The sequence below is a fragment of the Prionailurus viverrinus genome, chromosome B3 (assembly GCF_022837055.1).
Source record: "Prionailurus viverrinus isolate Anna chromosome B3, UM_Priviv_1.0, whole genome shotgun sequence".
NCBI classification, from domain to species: Eukaryota; Metazoa; Chordata; class Mammalia; order Carnivora; family Felidae; genus Prionailurus; species Prionailurus viverrinus.
The window spans coordinates 80,656,612-80,678,300 of NC_062566.1; the positions used below are offsets into that span (position 1 = coordinate 80,656,612).

The window sequence follows — 21,689 nt, forward strand, 5'->3', positions numbered from 1 at the left end:
ACACCTTTCACAAAAGTTAACTCAAAATGGAACATACCTAAAGGTAAAATTCAAAACTATAAAACCTCTAAAAGGGGGCGCCTGGGTGGCTCATTTGGTTAAGCTTCTGACTTTGGTTCGGGTCACGATATTGCGGTAAACAAGTTCAAGCCCTACGTCGGGCTCTATGCTGACAGCTCAGAGCCTGGAGCCTGCTTTGGATTTTGTGTCTCCCTCTCTTTCTGCCCCTCCCCAGCTCACGCTCTCTCTCTGTCTCTCAAAAATAAATAAAACATTAAAAAAAAATAAAACTTCTAAAGGAAAACATAGGAGAAAATCTAGGTGAGCTTTCATTCAGTGATGAGTTTTTATTATTTTAATTAATTAATTAATTAATTAATTTGTGATGGGTTTTTAGATATAGCACGAAAGCATGATCTATGTAGGAAATAAAATTGACAAGTAGGATTTTATTAAAATTGAAATTTCAGGGGCGCCTGGGTGGCGCAGTCGGTTAAGCGTCCAACTTCAGCCAGGTCACGATCTCGCGGTCCGTGGGTTCGAGCCCCGCGTCGGGCTCTGGGCTAATGGCTCAGAGCCTGGAGCCTGTTTCCGATTCTGTGTCTCCCTCTCTCTCTGCCCCTCCCCCGTTCATGCTCTGTCTCTCTCTGTCCCAAAAATAAATAAAAAACGTTGAAAAAAATTTTTTTAAAAATTGAAATTTCTGCTCTGCGAAGATACTGTTAAGAGAATCACAAGAAAAACCATGGACTGGGAGAAAATCTTTGCAAAACACATAAAGGACTTGATTAGAATATACACAGAACTCTTAAAACTCAATAATACAAAAACCAACAACCCAGTTGAAAAATGGGCAAAAGGCTGAACAGACACATCACTGAAGAAGATATAGAGATGACAAATAAGCATATGAAAAGATCCTCAATATCATTTGTCATTAGGGAAGAATTAAACAACAGTGAGATGCTACTGCATACATACTAGAATGACTAAAATTCAAAACACTGGCAACACCAATGCAGGGCACAGGAACTCTTATTTGTTGCTGGTGGGAATGTAAAATGGTACAGACCACTTTGGAAGACAGTTTGGTAGTCTATTGTAAAGTTAAACATTGTTTTACCACAGGAACCAGCAAGTGTACTCCAAGGTATTTAACCAATTGATCTGAAAATAAGTCCTTACAAAAATCTGCACATCAGTGTTTATAGTGTGTTTTTTTTATAACTCCAGAAGCTGGAAGAACCAATATCTCCTTCAACAGATGAATGAATAAGCAAACTATGGTGCATTCATACAATGGAATATTACTCAGAACTAAAAAGAAACCAAGGTTCCTCCATGAGCATACAGGGATGAATCTTAAATGTGTATTACTAGAGGTGCCTGGGGGGCTCAGCTGGTTGAGTGTACAACTTCAGCTGAGGTCATGATCTCACAGTTTGTGGGTTTGAGCCCCATGTTGGGCTTTGGGCTGACAGCACAGAGCCTGCTTCAGATTCTGTGTTCCTCTGTCTGCCCCTCCCCCACTCACATCACATTTTCTCTCTCTCTCTCTCTCTCTCTCTCTCTCTCTCTCTCTCCCCCTCTCTCTCAAAAATAAACATTAAAAAAATTAAATAAAAATTGCATATTACTAAGTGAAAGGAGGCAGTCTGCAAAAGTTACATACCGTATGATTGTCATTATATGACATTCTGGAAAAGGTAGCATTATGGCAACAGTAAAAATCAATGGTTGCCAGGGACCTAGGGGGAAGGAGAAAGAGTTGAATAGGTAAAGCACAGGGAATTTTTTTATGGTGGTGAAATTACCCTGTACGATACTATAGTTGTAGATACTTCACTCTATGCATTTATCAATATTCATAGAACTTCATAGCACATAGAGTAAATACTAATATATGCAAATTAAAAGATCATTTAGGAGAGCAGAGGATCCCAAGTTGGGACACAGAATGTGACAAAATAATCTAACTGTATTACAATGTATGAAATAACCTCACTGAAGAAGCTGGGTGAAAAGGAAATAAATGGAATCTATGAGATTACAGGCTAAAGCAAATGCACATAAACACTGCATTCTAGTTGATAAAGTTGATTCCCATGTAGGTATGGGTTACTCTGATACTGCTACACATGTATACTGAAATTAAATAAGTAAATGGATGACAGATGGTGGGACTCAAGTTTCTCACTGTTGGAGTAGGAGTTAAAAAAATTTTTTTTAAATGTTTGTTTTTGACAGAGAGAGAGATAGAGCATGAGTGGAGGAGGGGCAGAGAGAGGGAGACACAGAATGTGAAGCAGGCTCCAGGCTCCAAGCTGTCAGCACAGGTCCCAATGCAGGGCTTCAACTCACGGACAGTGAGATCATGATCTGAGCCAAAGTCAGACACTCAACCCACTGAGCCACCCAGGCACCCCTGGAGTAGGAGTTTTTAAGATAAGCACAGGGAGGAAGGTAGAATGATCCATTTGGTAGTGGATTCCAGTTGGAGACATCAATATGAGCACATAGTTAGCTTAATATAGATACAGATAGTTACATATAGAAATAGTTACAGATATGTTTCTACAGATGGAGTAGTAAACTCCTATGTATTTCCTTGCTCTGTCAGCTGACAGGCCTTAGAAGCAATGATAGTCTAGTAGCAGCAAGCATGCCTAGCACCAGATCTTGGTTTTTAATACCACTTTCTGATAGAACCAAGGCTTTTTGGAACAATGGCTTATTCTAGGACTGGGGCAGGAAAGTACAAGATCAGCCTGGACCATTTTGTAGTGCCAGAAAGTAAGGAAATGCTACACACACACACACACACACACACACACACACACACCCACACACACACGATGTAAGTATGTTAACTGAAAAAGCATGCAGTGGTCAAAGCTGAAACAACGTGAATGACAAAAAAAAATTAAAGTAGTATTAGATTATAACTCAAAATATAACATAAATATCCATGAGTGCATATTGATATAAATAATAATTTGAAATTATTTAAAATATTTAAAATTATTATTTATATCAATATCACATAAATGGAGAAGACAAATCTGCCATGCAAAAGGAATTCCAAAAAACATATGTAGATACTCAAAGAGATGGAAAATAACCCTACATCTTAGATATGGTCTGCACATGATGAGTTTCTTCCAAAGTGTCCAGAATGGAAGAGGTGGGAGGAATAACTTTACAGTGGAGAAACAACAAACACCTGTCAGCTACATGATCAAGGTCGACATTAACAGTGGGAAGTTACCTTGACAGTGTGCGCCCTTGATATAATGTGATGAAAATGGCACTTCACCTCTATTGTCCTTCCTCCCCCAAACCTATACCCTCATTCTGATAATGAGAAAAATATTAGCCAAATCCCCAATTAACCAATTAATTCCTCAAAACTGTCAAGGTAATCAAAACCAAGGAAAGTCTGAGAAACTATCACAGCCAAGGTGAACATAAGGGGAAATGATAACTGAATTTTATAAAGTATTCTGGATGGGATGCTGGAGTAGAAAAAAGATGTTAAATAGAAGCTAAGGAAATCTGATAAACTATGTAGTTTAGATAATAATAATGTATCATTACTGGTTCATTGTGACAGATGTACCGTATCATCTCTAAATAAAGGAAACTGGATGCAGGGCATATGAGAACTCTGTGTATTATTAGCCCAGTTTTTTTCTATAAATCTAAAACTGTTCTAGGGAAATATAGTTGACTCAGTCAGTGGAGCATGTGACTCTTAATCTCTGTGTCATGAGTTTGAGCCCCATATTGGGGGTAAAGATGACTTAAAATAAAACTAAATAAAAATAAAACTGCCCTAATAAATGAAAGTCTCCTTAAAAAATGTAACCTGAGAAAATTTAAAATTAGTTTAATACTTAAAAATAACAATGGTAAGCCAGCGCATGATAACATTTATGATTTTTTTGGAAATATATATTTTTGAACAGACATGTTTACGAAAAAATAAAAATACCTATTTTTCTTAAAGCTTATTTATTTTGAGAGAGAGAGAGAGAGAGAGAGAGAGAGAGACAGAGAGAATGTGAGTTCAGGGCAGGGCAGAGAGAAAGGAGAAAAAGAATCCCAAGCAGGCTCTGTGCTGTCCACACAGAGCCCAATGCAGGGCTTGAACTCACAAACTGTGAGATCACAACCTGAGCCAAAATCAAGAGTCGGACACTTAACCAACTGAGACACCCAGGTGCCTCAAAATACCTATTTTTCAAAACAAAAACTATTTGGTGAGAAAAGTATTATTTTCCTTTTTTTGCAAATCTTTTATATTTGGCTTAATAGAAGACAGCTGGATTCCTATGATGCCATATATTAAGTTTATTCATTTTTGAGAGAGAGAAAGCAAGTGGGCGAGGGGCTGAGGAAAAGGGAGAGAGAGAGAATCCCAAGCAGGTTCTGCACTGTCAATACAGAGCTCGAGGTGGGGCTTGAGCCCACAAACTGTGAGATCATGACCTGAGCTAAAGTCATGAGTCACCAACTCGGACTTAACTGACACCTGACTGAGCCACCCAGATGCCCTGCTATATATTCTTTTGATTGAAGTATATGAGAAAAATGTGGTTGCATAGGATATGTAATTGGAAAAGAGGAATATTTTAATAGGTTCTTTCAGATAATTGTTGACAATACACTAAAACTAAACTAAGCTAAAATGAACATGCGGTAGTTGCTTTTTTTAAGTTTATTTATTTATTTTGAGAGAAAGAGACAGAGGGAGAGCAGGGGAGGGGCAGAGAGAGGAAGAGAGAGAATCTCAGGTAGGCTCCGCACTGTCAGCTCAGAGTCTGACATGTGGTTTAAACCCACGAACCATGAGATCATGACCTGAGCTGAAACCGAAAGTCGGACACTCAACTGACCTGAGCCACCCAGGCACCCCAGTTTCTTTTTTTTTTTTTAAGTTTTATTTATTTATTTTGAGAGAGAGAGAGAGAGAGAGAGAGAGAGAGAGAGAGAGGAGAGAGAATGAGAGCAGGGGAGGGGCAGAAAGGGGACGATAGAGAGACTCCCAAGCATGCTCAGTGTCATCAGTGCAGAGCCTGATGTGGGGCTCAAACTCACAAACTGTGAGATCATGACCTGAGCTGAAATCAAGAGTGGACACTTAACTGACTGAGCCACCCAGGCGCCCCAACAAGTGGTAGTTTCTTAAAGATTAGTTGCAATGTGGAATACAAAAGCAATGAGTAAACTTTTGGTATTCTTTACATTAAAGTCTTGCACTTTACATGAATCTTCTACCCGGACATAATTTTGTAACATTATGCAATTGCTATTTGGAAAATAATTGTTCACAAGTTATACAGACATTCCGAATGTTAATACAGTTCATTAAGCAATATAAAAATTAAAAAATCACATACATCAGAAAATCCTTTAAGTATTAGATGTTATATTCATCACGGTGGGTAAAAGTTTTCTAAATTCCTAATTTTCATTTGGAAGCTTGGATTTTATCTTGGGAAACAAACAGTGTCAACGGTTTTACGAAAAGGAACAGGCTCACTTTGTTTATTTGATTTTTTGTGAAACTATTTGTCAAAGAACCAACTCTGAATATCTTTAGTTGGTCAGTTCATTCCAGTAAAAATGCCATTCCTTGAATAAAGTTGCTAGGTCAGCACACAACTCAACTGCACAGGTGTTTTTCCTTAAGACCATCAGTGCACGTCAGCGTGCAGCATTACTGCACTATACTGCTTCCCATTTTGCCAAAGAAAATGTTAAAAAGATGTGTGCTCAGTACTCGGGATTTCATTCAGAATAATTTTACTGCTTCATCAAGGACATTTGTAAGTGAAACTGGCAGTGAAGAATATAAAGAATATTTGTACACTTTGGTGCCACTGTCTTCATGCTCACCTGCCCAGCACTGCCCTAGCCCATTTTACCCAGCACTGCTTTAGCACCATCAGTTCCAATGTCAACGTATTTTGTCATTTCTTTCTGTTTGTAATTTCATAGATTAAGATTTAATTTTTAGAGAAAACGCAACATTCATGCAGAAGTCAAGAAACACTAGAAGAAATATTATAATTGGTTAAGGACAGAGAGAGCTGCAAATCATATACAATGGATATAGAACTCAAATGAAATATACTTTTAAGGAGGTCTGTTAGAGCAAAGACTGCTGACGTTATTTATTAGCATAGTGAAATGAAATGAATTCTAAGAGAAGGGAGATAAGTAGACTATATCCTATAACCTGTCCCTCATGCCCCAAATTCAATCCATTACTAAGTTTTGTTGATTTTACCTCCCAGCTATCTCAGATTTGTTCATTTCTTTTCACCACACAGCCTCTGCCCTGTCCAAGCCACTATTATCTTACCTCAACATCTGATTGATTTCTTCTTTTCCCTTGTTCCTATCCAATATGTTTTCCACTAAGCAACCAGTGATCGTTTAAAGATCTGATCTTAAAATTGATGTAATCTTAACACTCATCTAACCTTCTCATCTCTTCCTACAAACTTCCCAACGGCAACCCACTGTGTTTAAGATTAAAACAAAACAACCGTCTTACCATAATCTATTCGGCCCTGCCAGATATGTGACCTTTGCCTGTTTCACCAACCTCACCCCATGCCCCTTTCAACCTTGAACCACAGCAGTCTCTTAATTCCTCAAACATGAATACTCTAAGCACTTTCTGACATCAAGACCTTTACATACACTATTCTTTCAGCTTATAAGATTCTTCCTTTCCCTTCTAGCTGGGCTAACTCCCACCTACCTCTTAAGTCCTAGCTGAAATATTACTTCTTTAGAGAGGCCTTACCTAACACCCACTCCTCCTCTCAGTCAGGTCTCCATGTTATATACTCTCAAATCACTAACACAAAGCATACCCCAACTTGTATAGTTAATTTTTTAGTATTTACTCCTCCCCTTTTCTGTAAGCTCTATGGAGGCATAGGCTGTTTCTGTATTGTTAACCAATGAATATCTCTTGAAACCAGCATAGTATCTGGCATGTAGTATATATTATATAGTTAATATATAAATATGAAAAGGGACTTTTGATAAGAATGGATAAGAAATTACAATGGGATATTTAAAAATATTAATTTCTTCCATTCGAAAAACATGTATGTTTTTAGCCACTTTGGTCAGAACACTTTCAGCTGCAAGAAGCAAACAAAACCAAGCAAAACAGCTTCAGTAAAAAGAGGAATTTATTGGTTCATGTAACTGAAAGTCTAAGGATTAACATTGAACACTTGTGGATGCAGGCACTTAAATAACGTCAATCAGGAATCTTTGTATTTCAGCATTACTTTTCCTCTGTGTTGGTTCCCATCCCCGCTGCCCTGTTCCAGTCACATGTGGAAGGAGAAATGGTCCAAGCAAACTTAAGCTCATATAGGCTTAATAGAACTTTTAATTTCACAGGACAAACTTCCTTCATGATAGTTCCAATAAAAGTTCTGGCAATGTCCATCATGGCCTACGTTGGTCTACATGTCCATCCCTGAACTAGAGAATATAATATTCTGATTGGTCACCTGAGCCATATGGGCTGAATGGAGCAGAGTGGGTTCTTGAAGGGAAAGTCAGGAAGCTATTACCTCAAAAAGGGGATGGGGAGTGGGGAGGCCAAAACAAAAGATAGCCACTTTACACAGAAAAATTATCTTTAGAGGAACAATACAGATTAAAAATAAAACTGCATATAAAATATTTACCCTTGAGAAAAATCTTAGAGACAAAGAAAATTTCTCTACTTAAAAAAATTACAGAGGCGCCTGGGTGGCTCAGTCAGTTAAGCGGCCGACTTCGGCTCAGGTCATGATCTTGCGGTCCGTTGAGTTCGAGCCTCGCGTCGGGCTCTGTGCTGACAGCTCAGAGCCTGGAGCCTGTTTCAGATTCTGTGTCTCCCTCTCTCTGACCCTCCCCTGTTCATGCTCTGTCTCTCCCTGTCTCAAAAATAAAAATAAAACGTTAAAAAAAATTTTTTTTAAAAATTACAGAAAAGAACGGAAAAATTAGACTACAGAAAAGAACATGATAATTTGAGCCATGAGACAGTGGAATAATAATAACATAAATACGCTAGCAGAAACGTCATCAGATTTATACTTCAACTAATCCCAGAATTAATTTCTGCGAATAGAGAATACAGGGATGGGTCCTGTGCCAGTGAACAAGCTATTTCAAAGCACTTTTAGGTGGTTTCATTCTTAAGCAATTGAAATCATGGTCTCATATAACTGGTATAATTATAAATTGGTCTCATCTAGTTGTCAGTGTAGGTCCCTAAAGCCCCTTTAGTTTGAATGATTCAAATGTTTACCCTGATTTGAAGCTATTAGTTGCAGCCTGTGGTGTTCTGCCTTTGTTTTTCCAGCCACCAGCATCTGGCCAGGGTCACTCAGCAGGGACAAGGTTTGTGGATTGTACACTGACGTCTCGGCTCCACCATGTGGTGACAATTGGAATTAAGTCTGTCTCCCTTCAGAGGCAGGATCTGCTGATTAAAAACAAGTAAGCACAAGGAACATAATGAGGGTGAATCGGTGTAAAAAATGGACTTCTAACTGCTTCTGTATATCTACTTTATTCTAGACAAAGATGAAATTGAACATAATACACATGGAAGTTTTAGTATTTTCTGTCTCCCGGGATATACTCCCTGGGTACATATGCCCCACTTTGGAGACCAGTGACCTAGGGAAATCCTCACACATAGGGCCCAAAAGATACATGCAATATTCATTGAGACAACTATTTTTAATAAGAAAAAAATTTGAAGCAAGTTACACGTCCATTAATAGGCAAATAATAAATTTTTAAATATTCATTTGAAGGAATATATGTACTCAGTGGAATACCTGACAGCAGATTAAAATAACTGGATTAGAGCTACCCATATCACCATGGATAAATCTCAAAAAATTGATGAGGGAAAAGGAATTTGTAGGATGATGTGTAGTATATGACACCTATTTAAGCTATGAGCACTTTAGGGACACCTGGTTGGCTCAGTTGGTTAAACGTCCGACTCTTGACTTCAGCTCAGGTCATGATCTCACAGTTCAGTTTGTGAGACTGAGCTTTGAGTTGGGTTCTGGGCTGACAGTGAGGAGTCTGCTTGGGATTCTCTTTCTCCCTTTCTCTTTCTGCTCCTCCCCCTGCTCTTGTGTACACTGTCTCTTCTCAAGATAAATAAACATTTAAAAATTAAAAAATAAGATGTGAGCACTTTAAAATATGTTAAACAATCCTATATATTATTTATGGATACATAAATATACAAAAATAGTATGTACATGTGGGTGACAATCAAAATCACCAAAGTCAGGATAATGGTTATTTTGGAAAGAGAAAGGGAGAATTGGGATTGAGGAGGGGTCTAGAGCAAATGTGGTTAAATGTAAGATTTGAGAAAGCTAAGAGATGAGTACTGTGTTATACATATAATGTGCTGAGTATATTATTATGTGTTTAAATTACTATGTAATATTAAAATATTCCATAAAAAGACTTTTAAAAGTACCCCAAGGGGGGGATATGGGAGGAAAACTAAAAGGATAAAGCCAAAATTATCTTATGTCTATTTTATACCAAAGCATACACAATAGGAAATGGAGTGGTATAAAATCACCTACTTGAATACTAAAATGACCAAGAATTATGATAGGTATCCCATTGGAGAGAATGAGCCAAGAGCTAAAATCTTCAAAAAATGAGGGGGAGTGACCTGAAGGGTATGCAGATGATAGCCACAAGTAGAGATCCTGTGTCATATCCTGATGACAAGCTGTGGGTTTTTAGGCAGGAGGGAGAAAGCATCATCTGGAAGGAACCAGGAGGACAAAGAACACACCTACTCCATGACAGGGCCTGTTGGGAGCAGGGGTGCAAAGGTAGCAGGGTCCTGGGAAAAGCCATGTTTTCTTCAGAACAAGAAAGTTAAGGATCTGTTCAGAGGAGAGGGTGAAGATATAATGGATTTTGCTGATGACTCTTAATAAATGGCCAAGTATGAAAGGATTAATGAAAAGTGAGACTTAGAATGTATCTAATGATTGTGTAGGACCTATGGAAAATGTAAATCGCTACATAAATGGAAAACATCCTTACAACCTCTTTAACTGCCTTGATTAAGGAAACTTCATTCTGCTTTCCTAGTTTTCTTTACATTAACTTCTATTTTCTAAAGTTACAATATTCTTGCCCAGCTGTATTAATTCTTGTTCCTTATGGTTCTTCTTACATTCCCTATACATCTTTTCTAAGTTCTGTTTGGGGAGGTGCGAGAGAAACTCTCCTTTTAAGCAAAACACCATCATGTAACTAATTGCATAATGTTCTATTATTCTGTCTGCCTTAAACACAAATATAATAATGACAGGAATTCTAGTGCTGGAAGAGAACTTAAAGATAATATAATGCAATCTTCTCACTTTACAACTGACCAGAGATTATGTGGTTTGCCAAATTAAGTGGTTGGTGACTAGCGGGACCAGGGTTAGAATCTATGCCACCTCTCCAACTTCTGTTTTTCTTTTTTCTTTTTCTTTCTTTCTTTCTTTCTTTCTTTCTTTCTTTCTTTCTTTCTTTTTAATTTTAGAGAGAGAGCATGTGAGTTGAGAAGAGGGGCAGAGAAAGAGACTCTTAAGCAGGCTTCATGCTCATCTAGGGGCCCGGCGTGGGGCTTGATCCCATGACCCTGGGATCATGACAGGAGCCGAAATCAAGAGACGCTTAATGGACTGAGCCACCCAGGTACCCCCGCCTCCCGTTTTTCTTTGAACAGCAGAAACAGAATGCACCTGCCAGAGGGGAACTGTATGCTGGTGGTTAAGTACAGGCTCTGATGTCAGACTCTCTAAATTCAAACTGTAAATCTGCTACTTATTTTCTGTGTGACCTTGGCCACATAATCTAACTGCTCTGTGCCTCAGTTTTCTCATCTGCAAAATGCAAAGCACAATTGTATCTACTTCATAGAATTGTTATAAGGATTAAATGAATTAATGCACATAAAGAGTGACCAGAAATCTAAGATATTATTTCTATTCAGCACCCACTCTGCTAGCTGCTGATATAACAGAGATTAACAGAGGCCAGGGACATTTTTAAAATCGATTTTTTAAAAGTAATATCTACACTCAACTTGGGGCTCCTACTCACAACCCCGAGATCAAGAGTCATACGCTCTGTGGACTCAGCCAGCTGGGTGCCCCAAGAGAGGCCACGGATTTTATCCATAGCTGCTTTTGTTTGGTCTGGAGTTTAAGTAAACCAGACCAAAGCAAACCAAACCACCACCACCAACAAAACTATATCTGAGCAAATGTTAACAAATCTGGATTTTTCACATAGAGATCTAAATATCCAATTTCTCTTAAAAATTGGAAGGTCCAACATCTATGTCAGAATTCTAATGTAGTAACAATTGGCTGGAGCTAAAATAGCTGCCGCCTTTAGTCCACACCACTCACATAATGTATATGCATGTACTCATACCCTTCCAGTTTCCATCTTTAAACTTTACCTGCCTGATGTCTGCATGCCTTTGAAATTGCATTCTAGACTAAGGCAGTTTCTGCTCTCAAGGAACTCAATCCAACAGGTGAGATGCATCTTCTAAACAATTCACAATACAGTGTGATGGAAAACACGTACAAAGTTGCAAAGTACAGAGTACAGCAGCAGTCTGAAGGAACATGAGGGCATACTGAATGGTGGAGGTGCTGTGCTGGTAATGCATGTTGTCAAGAAAGCACACTTGAAAAAGAAAAGTAGTAGAAGAGGATTGCAGGGAAAATAGGATGTGCAAAGACAATGAAATGGGAAACAGTTTGTGTGTTTAGCAACTGAAAAGTTCAGTTTTGGAGAATATAGTAAGAAGGAGAGAAGTAGGCTGACACTAGACAATAAAAGCCCTAAAGTTTGGATTTTACCCTGTAGAAATGGATAGAACTTGAAATGGTTTGTCATTAAGTTCTAAATCCAACTTTAATGCAATTATGCCTGGATACCCTTGCCATCCTCTTTCAAATGTCTTTGGACCTCCTGTTTTAGAAACAAATACTGTACAATCCACAATATTCTATGAAACATTTCAATAGCAAATTGCCACTTCAACAAGAAGCTCTGTCTCCTAAAATACAGTTTGAGTGGCTAAAATAGTTTTTAGATTTGTCTGAAAATTTAGTTTCCTTCTCTGTAAAATGGGGATAATAATAGCGCCTACTTCAGGGCTATTAAATTGAGAATTGAACTCATTATGACTCATGTAAAGAGCTTACCAGGATACCTAACACAGAGTAAAAATAGTCAATTAGTATGAGTTATCGTGATTATGATACTTATTGAGCCTTCCTTGTCTATTTTACCTATCATTGAGAAAATATAACATTTCACTGAGTCAAATATGTATGTTTTCCATCGGAAACTTAAGTTAAATCAAGCCTGGTGTCATCTCCAGGCTATAAATAGTAAAAAATGAATGCAAAAAATACTAGATGAAAATGACAAGATAAAACTTCCTTTCCTTCTATATTATTGATTGCAAACGTTTCAATAACGATTTAAAGATTTTTGTGCAACATAGAAAATGCAAGTTATCGTCTGCAGTTATTAAATATAATAGCTTATTAGCAGTAATAAAGGTACTTAGGTATAAGAGACTTTTCTCCAGTTCCTCCAGGCTCGACGAGGAGGAAAACCCTCAGGCAAAGCACCTTTTCACATCTGACAGTAACATCTTGGATAGCCAGGGAGCTCAGACAATCACTTGGCGGGAAAAGAATAAATACAGACCAAATTCACACAATCTGTTTCTGTTTAGTTTATATACTGCGATCGAGTCTATCAGTTTTCGTGCCTTGTGGGACTTGAAGTCCACAGGCAAGAAATGATCTCGGTTGTTAAAGCTTGGAAGGCGGCAGCCCCTGCAGGTCTAAGCAGTAAGGACTACAGCTCCCGACACACATTGCAAGGCCGCGCCGTAATTACGGGCAACCAACCATACCGGAGCAGGGCAAGCTCCACCCCACCCGGCTCGAGGACAGCCTCCACCAATGGCAGAGCTCCCAGCGCAGAGCTTGCGGGTTAGGTTGTGAGGTTCGGGCCGGGGGCGGGGAGGAGCTGAGGGGGTTCAGAACGCGCTCGGCCGCTGGGTGGGTCGGGGCGTTCGGCGCGCCCTTCATTGAAGCGGCGGTGGCTGGGCTGGGCGCCGGGAGTGGGAAGCGACGGCGCGGCTGGAAAATGCCAGTCCATTCCCGAGGGGATAAGAAGGAGACGAACCATCACGATGAGATGGAGGTGGACTACGCCGAAAATGAGGGGAGCAGCTCAGAGGACGAGGACACGGAGAGCTCGTCGGTCTCCGAGGATGGAGATAGCTCAGGTGTGCAACCCACCGGGGTCGGGACCCTGAGTCCTTGCGCCCGGCGCACGACAGGCCGCTCTCCGCACGCCGGGCAGCTGCGTCCTGCTGGGAGTGCTGGGCGGGGAGAGAGGGAAGGGGCGGAGACTGGCTCCCGGCCCTCGGCAGCACCCGGACTCATCGTGGGGCGCTGCCTGGCTCCAGGCAGGTCCCTGCTGGCGGGGCGGGACCCGGCGCGGGCCTGGGCTCGCCCAGCTCCCGGACGCTGCGCAGTCCTGCTCGCCGTCGGACCAGCCTTGGGGACCTCCGGGCAGTGCCCACGGCTGTCGACCAAAGTGGGGAATGCGTTGCAGCTTGTCTGGGAGACCCTGGAAATGCCTCTTACCCCCAGACCACCGGCTTCTTTCCTTACTTTTCATATTTCCAACCCTTACTTCTCAACATGGGTTGTCAGGGCCGAGGTCGGTTAGAATTGTGCCGGCTCTTGGCTGGTTTAGAATTTGTTAATCTCAGCTTCTAAGTCAGCCTGTCAGTCAGCACTTGACATCAGCGTTCTTGCGGGGGCCGACTTGGAGCTGTCCCATTTACAGCATCTGTCTGAACTTTGCAAGACTGAGAGCCCGTCAGGGGTGATTTTGGATCTTCATATACTTATAAACTGGCAGATATTGGGCAACTCTGAAATTTTCCAAATCTTTTTTTTCTTGTAATCTTTTCCAATTTGGGGCTGTTTCAGGTTTTTTGTAGGGTTTTTGGGGGGCTGGAGGGGGCAGATTACCACCACAGATGGATTTTGCACACTTTCAGGATGGTTATTAAAAAGAGAAATGGAATATATGCCAGCCTGGATTTTCTTCTTTCCATATGATGAGAATTAAACTTAAACTTTCTCGTCTTGGCCTGATTATTGGTTATGTAAAGCAAGGACTGATGATAATCTGTTAATGCCCGGACACCCTCTTTTCAGGTTTCTCTTTAAAAGCAAATCTCCATGGAAGTACGTAATTTCAGTCAATAAACTAGCCATTCCAAAATAGGCCTTTATGAGTGACTTCCTTGAGATGCACTGGACACTACTCTGTGAGGTGTAAATAAATAGTTATGATCTGCTCTCAATTAAACAGTTGTCATAAACCAAAACTTGATTAAACTGCCAAATAAATACTTAACCGTAAACAATGCTATAGGATTTCAGAGACCAGAGGAAATCTTTTCTGAATAGGGTGGCCAGGAAAGGCTAGTTGAAGAAGGTGGGATTACCTCAATTATCTTGACGAATGGGTAGAATTTGGATTGGGATGATATGTTGGCTTGGGAGGAATGTAAGAAAAAAATGCAAAGGCTGCTAGAGTTTAAGGCTTATTCAAAATAGTGAGAAACCGATTTTGTTGAGAGGATTTAAGCTAGAGAATGAGAAAGAAGTATAGATGTAAAATATTTCAAAAATGAAAAAAAAAAAAAAAACAATGCACGATGGGTGAATGCGAGTTTAGGAGTGAAGGTAAGAGGAAAACCCCAGATACGAGGAGATGGTGGTAGCATGAATAGAAATGGAAAAGTGAAAGATTTGAGATGAAGGTGGAAGATAGAGTATTTCAGACATGTTGCTTTTGAGGTGCTTGTGGTATATTTAAGTCAGAGTGTCAACTGACAGATGGAAATGTAGCATTGGGACCTGCTTGGGCTAGGAAGCATGATTTGGAAGTCATCCGTGTAGCCGTGAAAGTAGGTGAGATTTCAAAAGTGAGCAATACAGAGAAAGAACACCCAGGCTGTGTGTAAACACATTTTTTAGATTTGTAAAACATTTTATCTCCAAGTGTTGTTTTTTTGATGAGAACTGAAGATCTCACAAAGTGACATCTATTTGTTAAAATTCTCAGTGATTTTTCACTGATTTTTTATTCCTTCCCAGAAAATAATGGACAACTTAATTTGTGAAGAATGTAATAATTTGAACTATATGTCAGATTTTTTTAAGCGCAAAGAAACTATTTAAATAAATTATGCAGTTTTGCTTCTTGTGAAAGCATTTCTTTTCTGCTGAATGGCTTTCATGTTAAACTTCCACAGTTTTGTTCTTCTCAAACATTGGTACTGAGCAGGTCCTAAAGCTACAGAAAAACACCTCTACTATCCAGAGATACTGGGAAGTGAGTCATCTTGCGTGACCAAGTTTTAAATAGCCCAGGAGTAAGCTATTAAGAATCAGAAATAATTTTAATCTGTTTTAGGAAAGTTAAAAAAAATGAACCCTATGGTTCCTTGGTGTATTTAACTCTTTACCATAGCTTGACCTTTATTTAATGAAGATCGAGATGCAGATCATTTTACGCTTCGCTTATTTCACTTATGTTGAAATATATGTGATGTAAAAATAGAAGATAAAGGAATATAGGAGAGAGCTGGTAATTTAACAGTTGCTTTCCTTCAAAAGTTTGCTTATTTTTTCTTTTCATTTTCCTCTTTCTCACTTACAGTAATTTGGGGAGAGGGAACAATGGGAATATGAGTAAGAGACCAACAAATCTGGTGGTAAACAGAATGAGTTTAGTTTTCTTCTTTTGTAACTGGCAAATCTGTCATGTAAGCAGTTCTGAAAGAAGAATTCTAAAAGTGTTTTTGAGCAATATTAGCCTTTAATGGGCATAATCGTTTTGGTGTAAGTTCTGTTGAGTTGAAGGAACATAAACCAAAAATGGATTCATTACTTAATAGTAAAGCTTGTTGTCAGCCGTTTAAAGTGATTTAAAAATGAATAAAAACAAAAAGGTCTAGAGATTGCTATAGCTTTAACTCTCAATTATATTTTAAGTTAAAACCTTTAGTAGAAATTATTTTGGATAAACATTAATTTTCTGTTAAGGCTTAATATAGGCCTTGCATATCTAACTTCGTACTACAGTTTTTTTCTTTCTTTTTTTTTCTTTAGCCGTTTGAATTAACATTCAGATAATTTGGAACATAAAATTAATTTTTTTCTTTGCTATTTGTCTTTTTATTAATAGAAATGGATGATGAAGACTGTGAAAGAAGAAGAATGGAATGCTTAGATGAAATGTCCAATCTAGAAAAACAGTTTACCGATCTCAAGGATCAGTAAGTAGTGATGTCAGAAGGTCATTGTCACTGAATCTCAACCATGTCACGTGTATACTGGCACAAGAGAAATTCTATTCACTGAACTATTTTCCTTTTTGTATTTTATAAGACTATTCTAAAAGAGGCTTCAACTATTTGCCTTCTGAAGACCTCATTAACTAAACTAAGGGTTTTGAGACAGGTTTGGGGGTGTATAATAAGATTTCTATGTGGATGTTGGTAATTAAAATGTTTTCCCTGGGTGGTTGGACCCTTGGTTCTAATTTGCTTCTTTCATTTCTTTGTTAAATGATTGAATAAAGGTAGCTTTTTAAAAATTTTAGAATAACAGAATATTTCCCCAAAATGGCATGTGATTTTTGTTTTAATCAACATTGGGTAATACATACATGTTTTCACATTAGTTTGCCTCTGGAAGCAACTGTATAAGGTTGGCAGATATCCATCCTTACCTGTGAGAAAATTGATGCTCAGAGGAGTGAAGTGATTTGTCCATAGTTCATCAGCAAGTGATAAAGTAAGCCAGGCCTTCTGCTTCCTAGTACTAGTGACTAGTGACTTCCTAGTGACGTTCCTTCCACTAAGGCATTACTTTGGAGGAAATATAGGGGAGTAGAAAGAGCACAGGCTCTGAATCCAGGCTTTTTTCACAGATTAAAAAGGTGTAATAGTAGCTATTTTAGTGTGAACTGTTAGGATTGTATGAGCAGTAGGTGAAATTCTTAGTCTTGGCTGGCACATAGTGGTGCTTATTAGATACTGTTTTCTCCCCCTCTTTATAATGCCAGAACTCTTATGAGAAGTTGGTTACACAAGAATGGGCCCCAGTGGGGGCACCTGGGTGGCGCAGTCGGTTAAGCGTCTGACTTCAGCCAGGTCACGATCTCGCGGTCCGGGAGTTCGAGCCCCGCGTCAGGCTCTGGGCTGATGGCTCGGAGCCTGGAGCCTGTTTCTAATTCTGTGTCTCCCTCTCTCTCTGCCCCTCCCCTGTTCATGCTCTGTCTCTCTCTGTCCCAAAAATAAATAAACGGTGGAAAAAAAATTAAAAAAAAAAAAATAATAAATAAATAAATGTCATTAAGAATGGGCCCCAGTGATCTGAGAGAACAGAATAGATGCAGATACAGATTAAAAAAAAATCTTAAATGTGAGCTTTTACTTCAGAACTTGCTGGCAAGGTCATGGGGTATAGCTACGTGTTAGGAATTGTAAATGAAAGAAACTTCTGAAACTATAGACACCTAATTTATTTGGAAGCTGGCTCTTCAGTTCATTAATTCTTCATAATTTTGCTGTTTATTCTTTTCTCTTACCTCTTCCCTAGAGAGGCCCAGAGAACAGATGAAAACATGGTTAATATCTGGAATTGCCAGACTAAAAGGGGACAGATTTGTTTATCAAATGAATCCTGCTGTTTATGACATTTCTGGTCTTAACTTTCATTGGTATGAGAGGTGAACATATAAATGTTCCAAGCTAGTGCAACATATTGATATAAATAATCCAAAATTTAAAACTTTGGCTTTAAAAAACATGGTATCATTTTTTTTATTCTAAAGATTTACATTATTGATTGTAAATTTGAATTAGTTTGGATCCCCAAGGGATCCATTATTTGGGCAACATGGAGAGTTCATCCAGAATCATTCTGGAAAAGAGGAAGCAAATTTGTATTTTTATATTTTAGCACTGGTAATCCATGAATGAATAATTCTCACACAATTAAGATACACCTATTGAGCTTTTAAAGTGTATTTTATGGTTATCCAAGAAATGAAAAGTACTGTAAAGCTCTAATATAATATATTACAAAGGAGAACTTTGCACCTAGTCGGTCTTTAAGCCTACTCTTGCTCATCTTGGGGCTGGCAGTTGCCTTGAATTTTGCATTTTCATGGCTCATTACCAGCCATTTCTCCCACCAGCCTCATTCATCTCAGCAACATATTAACAGTAGACCCGTTACCACTATTAATAGGATTCTTTCTCAAGAGATTGGTATCCAGGGGTGCCTGGGTGGCTCAGTTGGTTAAGTGTCCCACTTTGGCTCAGGTCATGATCTTAAACGGTTTGTGGGTTCGAGCCCTGCATCAGGCTCTCTGCTGACAGCTGGGAGCCTGGGGCCTGCTTTAGATTCTGTGTCTCCCTCTCTCTCTGCCCCTACCCTTCTCGTGCTCTGTCTCTCTCTCTCTCTCTCAAAAATAAACATTAAAAAAAAAGAAGAAGAAATTGGTATTCAGAAATGTGTTTTAGAAAGAAATAATCCTTGCATCAGGTTTATAATTATCTTTTTTTTTTATCTGCCCCAATTGCATCGTTGCTATTTTTATTCTGTTGTACTGTGAGCAGTCTCAAATCCTCTGTAGAAGAGGTGGGAGATATAATGATACAGTGATAACAACAACATCAACAAATTCTCCTGCTTCTCCTGTTCTAGCACCAGAGGGCATAATAGCACTTCTTTCATAAGGCAGAAAATCCACCATTTGGCAGTTTGGATATTGGTGGAAGGTTCTTCCACTTCATTAAAAAAGATAGAGGAACTTACACTGCCCAAATTTTCATGTATTTCAATGTTCAGTATCCAGTAAACATTAATTGGGCATCTACTCTGAATAGTATTGTGGTTGCTGCTAAGGGACTCCTGATTCTTGGCTTTGGTGAGTTTATACTTGAATTTTAAGGTTGTTGAAATGATACTGATTTTGAGGAATCTATTCTTTTAAAAGGGTAGTTAATTGAATATTGTTAATTCACATAGCCTCTTCATTCAAGACACTGTTCACCTATTCAGGATACCTTATTGATATTTTAAGGCTGATGTTTTTCCAGTACATTCATCATTTGTATTGAATTTTTAGCATTTTGCCTGAAGTTATATTTATGATTTCAAAAGCTATAACTATCACGTTATAGTTTTTTGACTTTGCACATTCGTTTATCATTGTATCTTGAGTTTTAGAAAAATTTAACCCAGAGATGATAATGTATTATTTTGGTAGTTAACTCAGATAATTTTTCCATTTTTGTTTAGAAAAATATTTATTGTATAGGGGCGCCTGGGTGGCGCAGTCGGTTAAGCATCCGACTTCAGCCAGGTCACGATCTCGCGGTCCGTGATTTCGAGCCCCGCGTCGGGCTCTGGGCTGATGGCTCGGAGCCTGGAGCCTGCTTCCAATTCTGTGTCTCCCTCTCTCTCTGCCCCTCCCCCGTTCATGCTCTGTCTCTCTCTGTCCCAAAAATAAATAAACGTTGAAAAAAAAATTTTTTAAAGAAAAATATTTATTGTATTAATACTCAAAGTTGCTCGAATACTTCAAAATCATATAAATCTTTATGCTAATTATAATGATCAATTATAGACATTCAATATTGATTTTCTTGTCTTTTTTTTTAAGCTTCTATTTTCTAGTTACTATACAGTGTTATATTAGTTTCAGGTCTACAATATAGTGACTCAATAATTCCATATATCGCCTGGTGCTCATCGCAGGTGCATTCCTTGATCCCTATTGCCTATTTAACCCATCCTCCCAGCCCTCTCCCTGATTGTCTTAATTGTATTGGTTTATATTTTCTTTATCTTTTAAATTTATTGATTTTTGAGAGACTATGTGCAAGTGTGTGCAAGCGTGCATGACAGCAAGTTGGGGAGGGGCAGAAGGAGAGGGAGAGGGAGAGAATCCCAAGCAGGCTCTGCACTCAGTGTGAGGCTCAGTCTAATGAACTGTGAGATTATGACCTGAGCTGAAATCAAGAGTTGGATGCTTAACCAACTAAAGGACCCAGGTGCCCCCACTTCATATTTTCACGAGGAAAGATAATTTTTATATGAAAGCCAGGTATTGTAATGTTTTCAAAAGCCAACTGCTAGTTATACTAACACCTACAAGCATAATCATTGGTTTCTTTTAGAACTTACTACATGCCATCCTTGTGACATATTCTTCACCGTTGATAAAGTAATGAATGTCAAAAAAAAGAATTTACAAATGATCTTAAATTGTTAACCTGCTTTGAAATTTTTAGGATATCTATGAAATGCACAAAGCCAGGATTACAAGTGCCTTTTGTAAAGAATGACAATGTAGACATCCATCCTTAAAAAGAGTTCTATCCTGTAGGATTATTGCCAGAAGTAAACTTTGAGTTGTCTGTCATTGATAATCAAGGTGAAGTTAAAGGTGTGACAGCTGGCAAATTAGAGTATTTGTATGTAAACTCACAAATAGAGCAACAGGGGTTCCCAGCCCCATATTTCATTTCTGCATCCACTGAGCAACCATTTTGTTACACCTTCTTCATTTGCAGTCCAGACAAACTGGGTATGCCAGAACGCAAGTTTTGTAGCCATTGGTTTTTACCTTCATCACTCTACTTCCTCTTTGTTCTTTAAAAACCAAGTAGGCTGAATATTATAATACTGTTTTTCAGGAAAGGTGGAGAGAAGCCAGGGAATTTTTTATTTTGACAACTAGTAATGTTTATATCTAAAGTATTCAAAATGATTTCTTTGTTTTTTAAAAAATTTTTTAGATGTTTATTTTTGAGAGGGGGGGGGGGCGGGGAGAGACACAGAATCTGAAGCAGGCTCCAGGCTCTGAGCTGTCAGCACAGAGCCCAACGCGGGGTTCAAACTCAGGAACCTGTGAGATCATGACCTGAGCCAAAGTCAGATGCCTAACCAACTGAGCCACCCAGGCGCCCCGATTTCTTTTGTTTCTTTTAAAAGTGTTTTAAATAACCTTTTCTCCTAGAATTGATTTATTGTTCTGCAGTTAAAACAAAACCAAACGTGTAGAGTGCAAAAAAGTAGTAGCTTAGTTGTATTTTTTGTACTGAGTTAATTATTAAAGAATGATATATCTAAATATAAAATCTGCTTTGTGATTATGTGCATAAAGTCAAGTAATGTAACTGAGTTTTTCACTTAAGATCAAGAAAAAAATACACTTGGTAGGTTATTAGAATATGAATGATATTAGGAAGAGATAATGTTTAAAAATGGTATGTTAGCCTTTGTTGGGCTTTTAAAATTAATATTTTAATTTTTGCTTTGTTAAGACTTTATAAAGAACGATTAAGTCAGGTGGATGCAAAACTACAAGAAGTCATAGCTGGAAAAGCACCAGAATATTTGGAACCACTGGCAACTTTACAAGAAAATATGCAAATTCGTACAAAGGTAGCAGGTAGGAAAGTGAAA

General features: G+C 38.7%; 1 protein-coding gene and 1 long non-coding RNA gene across 11 annotated transcripts in view; one reads left to right on the forward strand and one right to left on the reverse strand.

Annotated features, from left to right (window-relative positions):
• Positions 1-1,672: 1,672 nt before the first annotated feature.
• On the reverse strand, positions 1,673-13,434 carry LOC125168782 (uncharacterized). Its single transcript, XR_007153301.1, has 3 exons — positions 13,300-13,434; positions 8,336-8,509; positions 1,673-1,748 (listed from the first exon to the last, which is right to left on the reverse strand). It is a non-coding gene; the product is annotated as an uncharacterized LOC125168782 (long non-coding RNA).
• Positions 13,151-21,689, forward strand: part of BRMS1L (BRMS1 like transcriptional repressor) — a 37,176-nt gene continuing 28,637 nt past the window's right edge. For all 10 annotated transcript variants that reach the window (XR_007153295.1, XR_007153298.1, XR_007153297.1 and 7 more), the window contains exons 1-3: positions 13,151-13,402; positions 16,390-16,480; positions 21,548-21,675. Coding sequence is in view for 4 of the 10 variants with exons in the window: in XM_047864115.1 (XP_047720071.1) it covers positions 13,261-13,402; positions 16,390-16,480; positions 21,548-21,675 (361 nt within the window). In the remaining 6 variants the exon portion in view is untranslated. The remainder of the gene's footprint in view (positions 13,403-16,389; positions 16,481-21,547; positions 21,676-21,689) is intronic.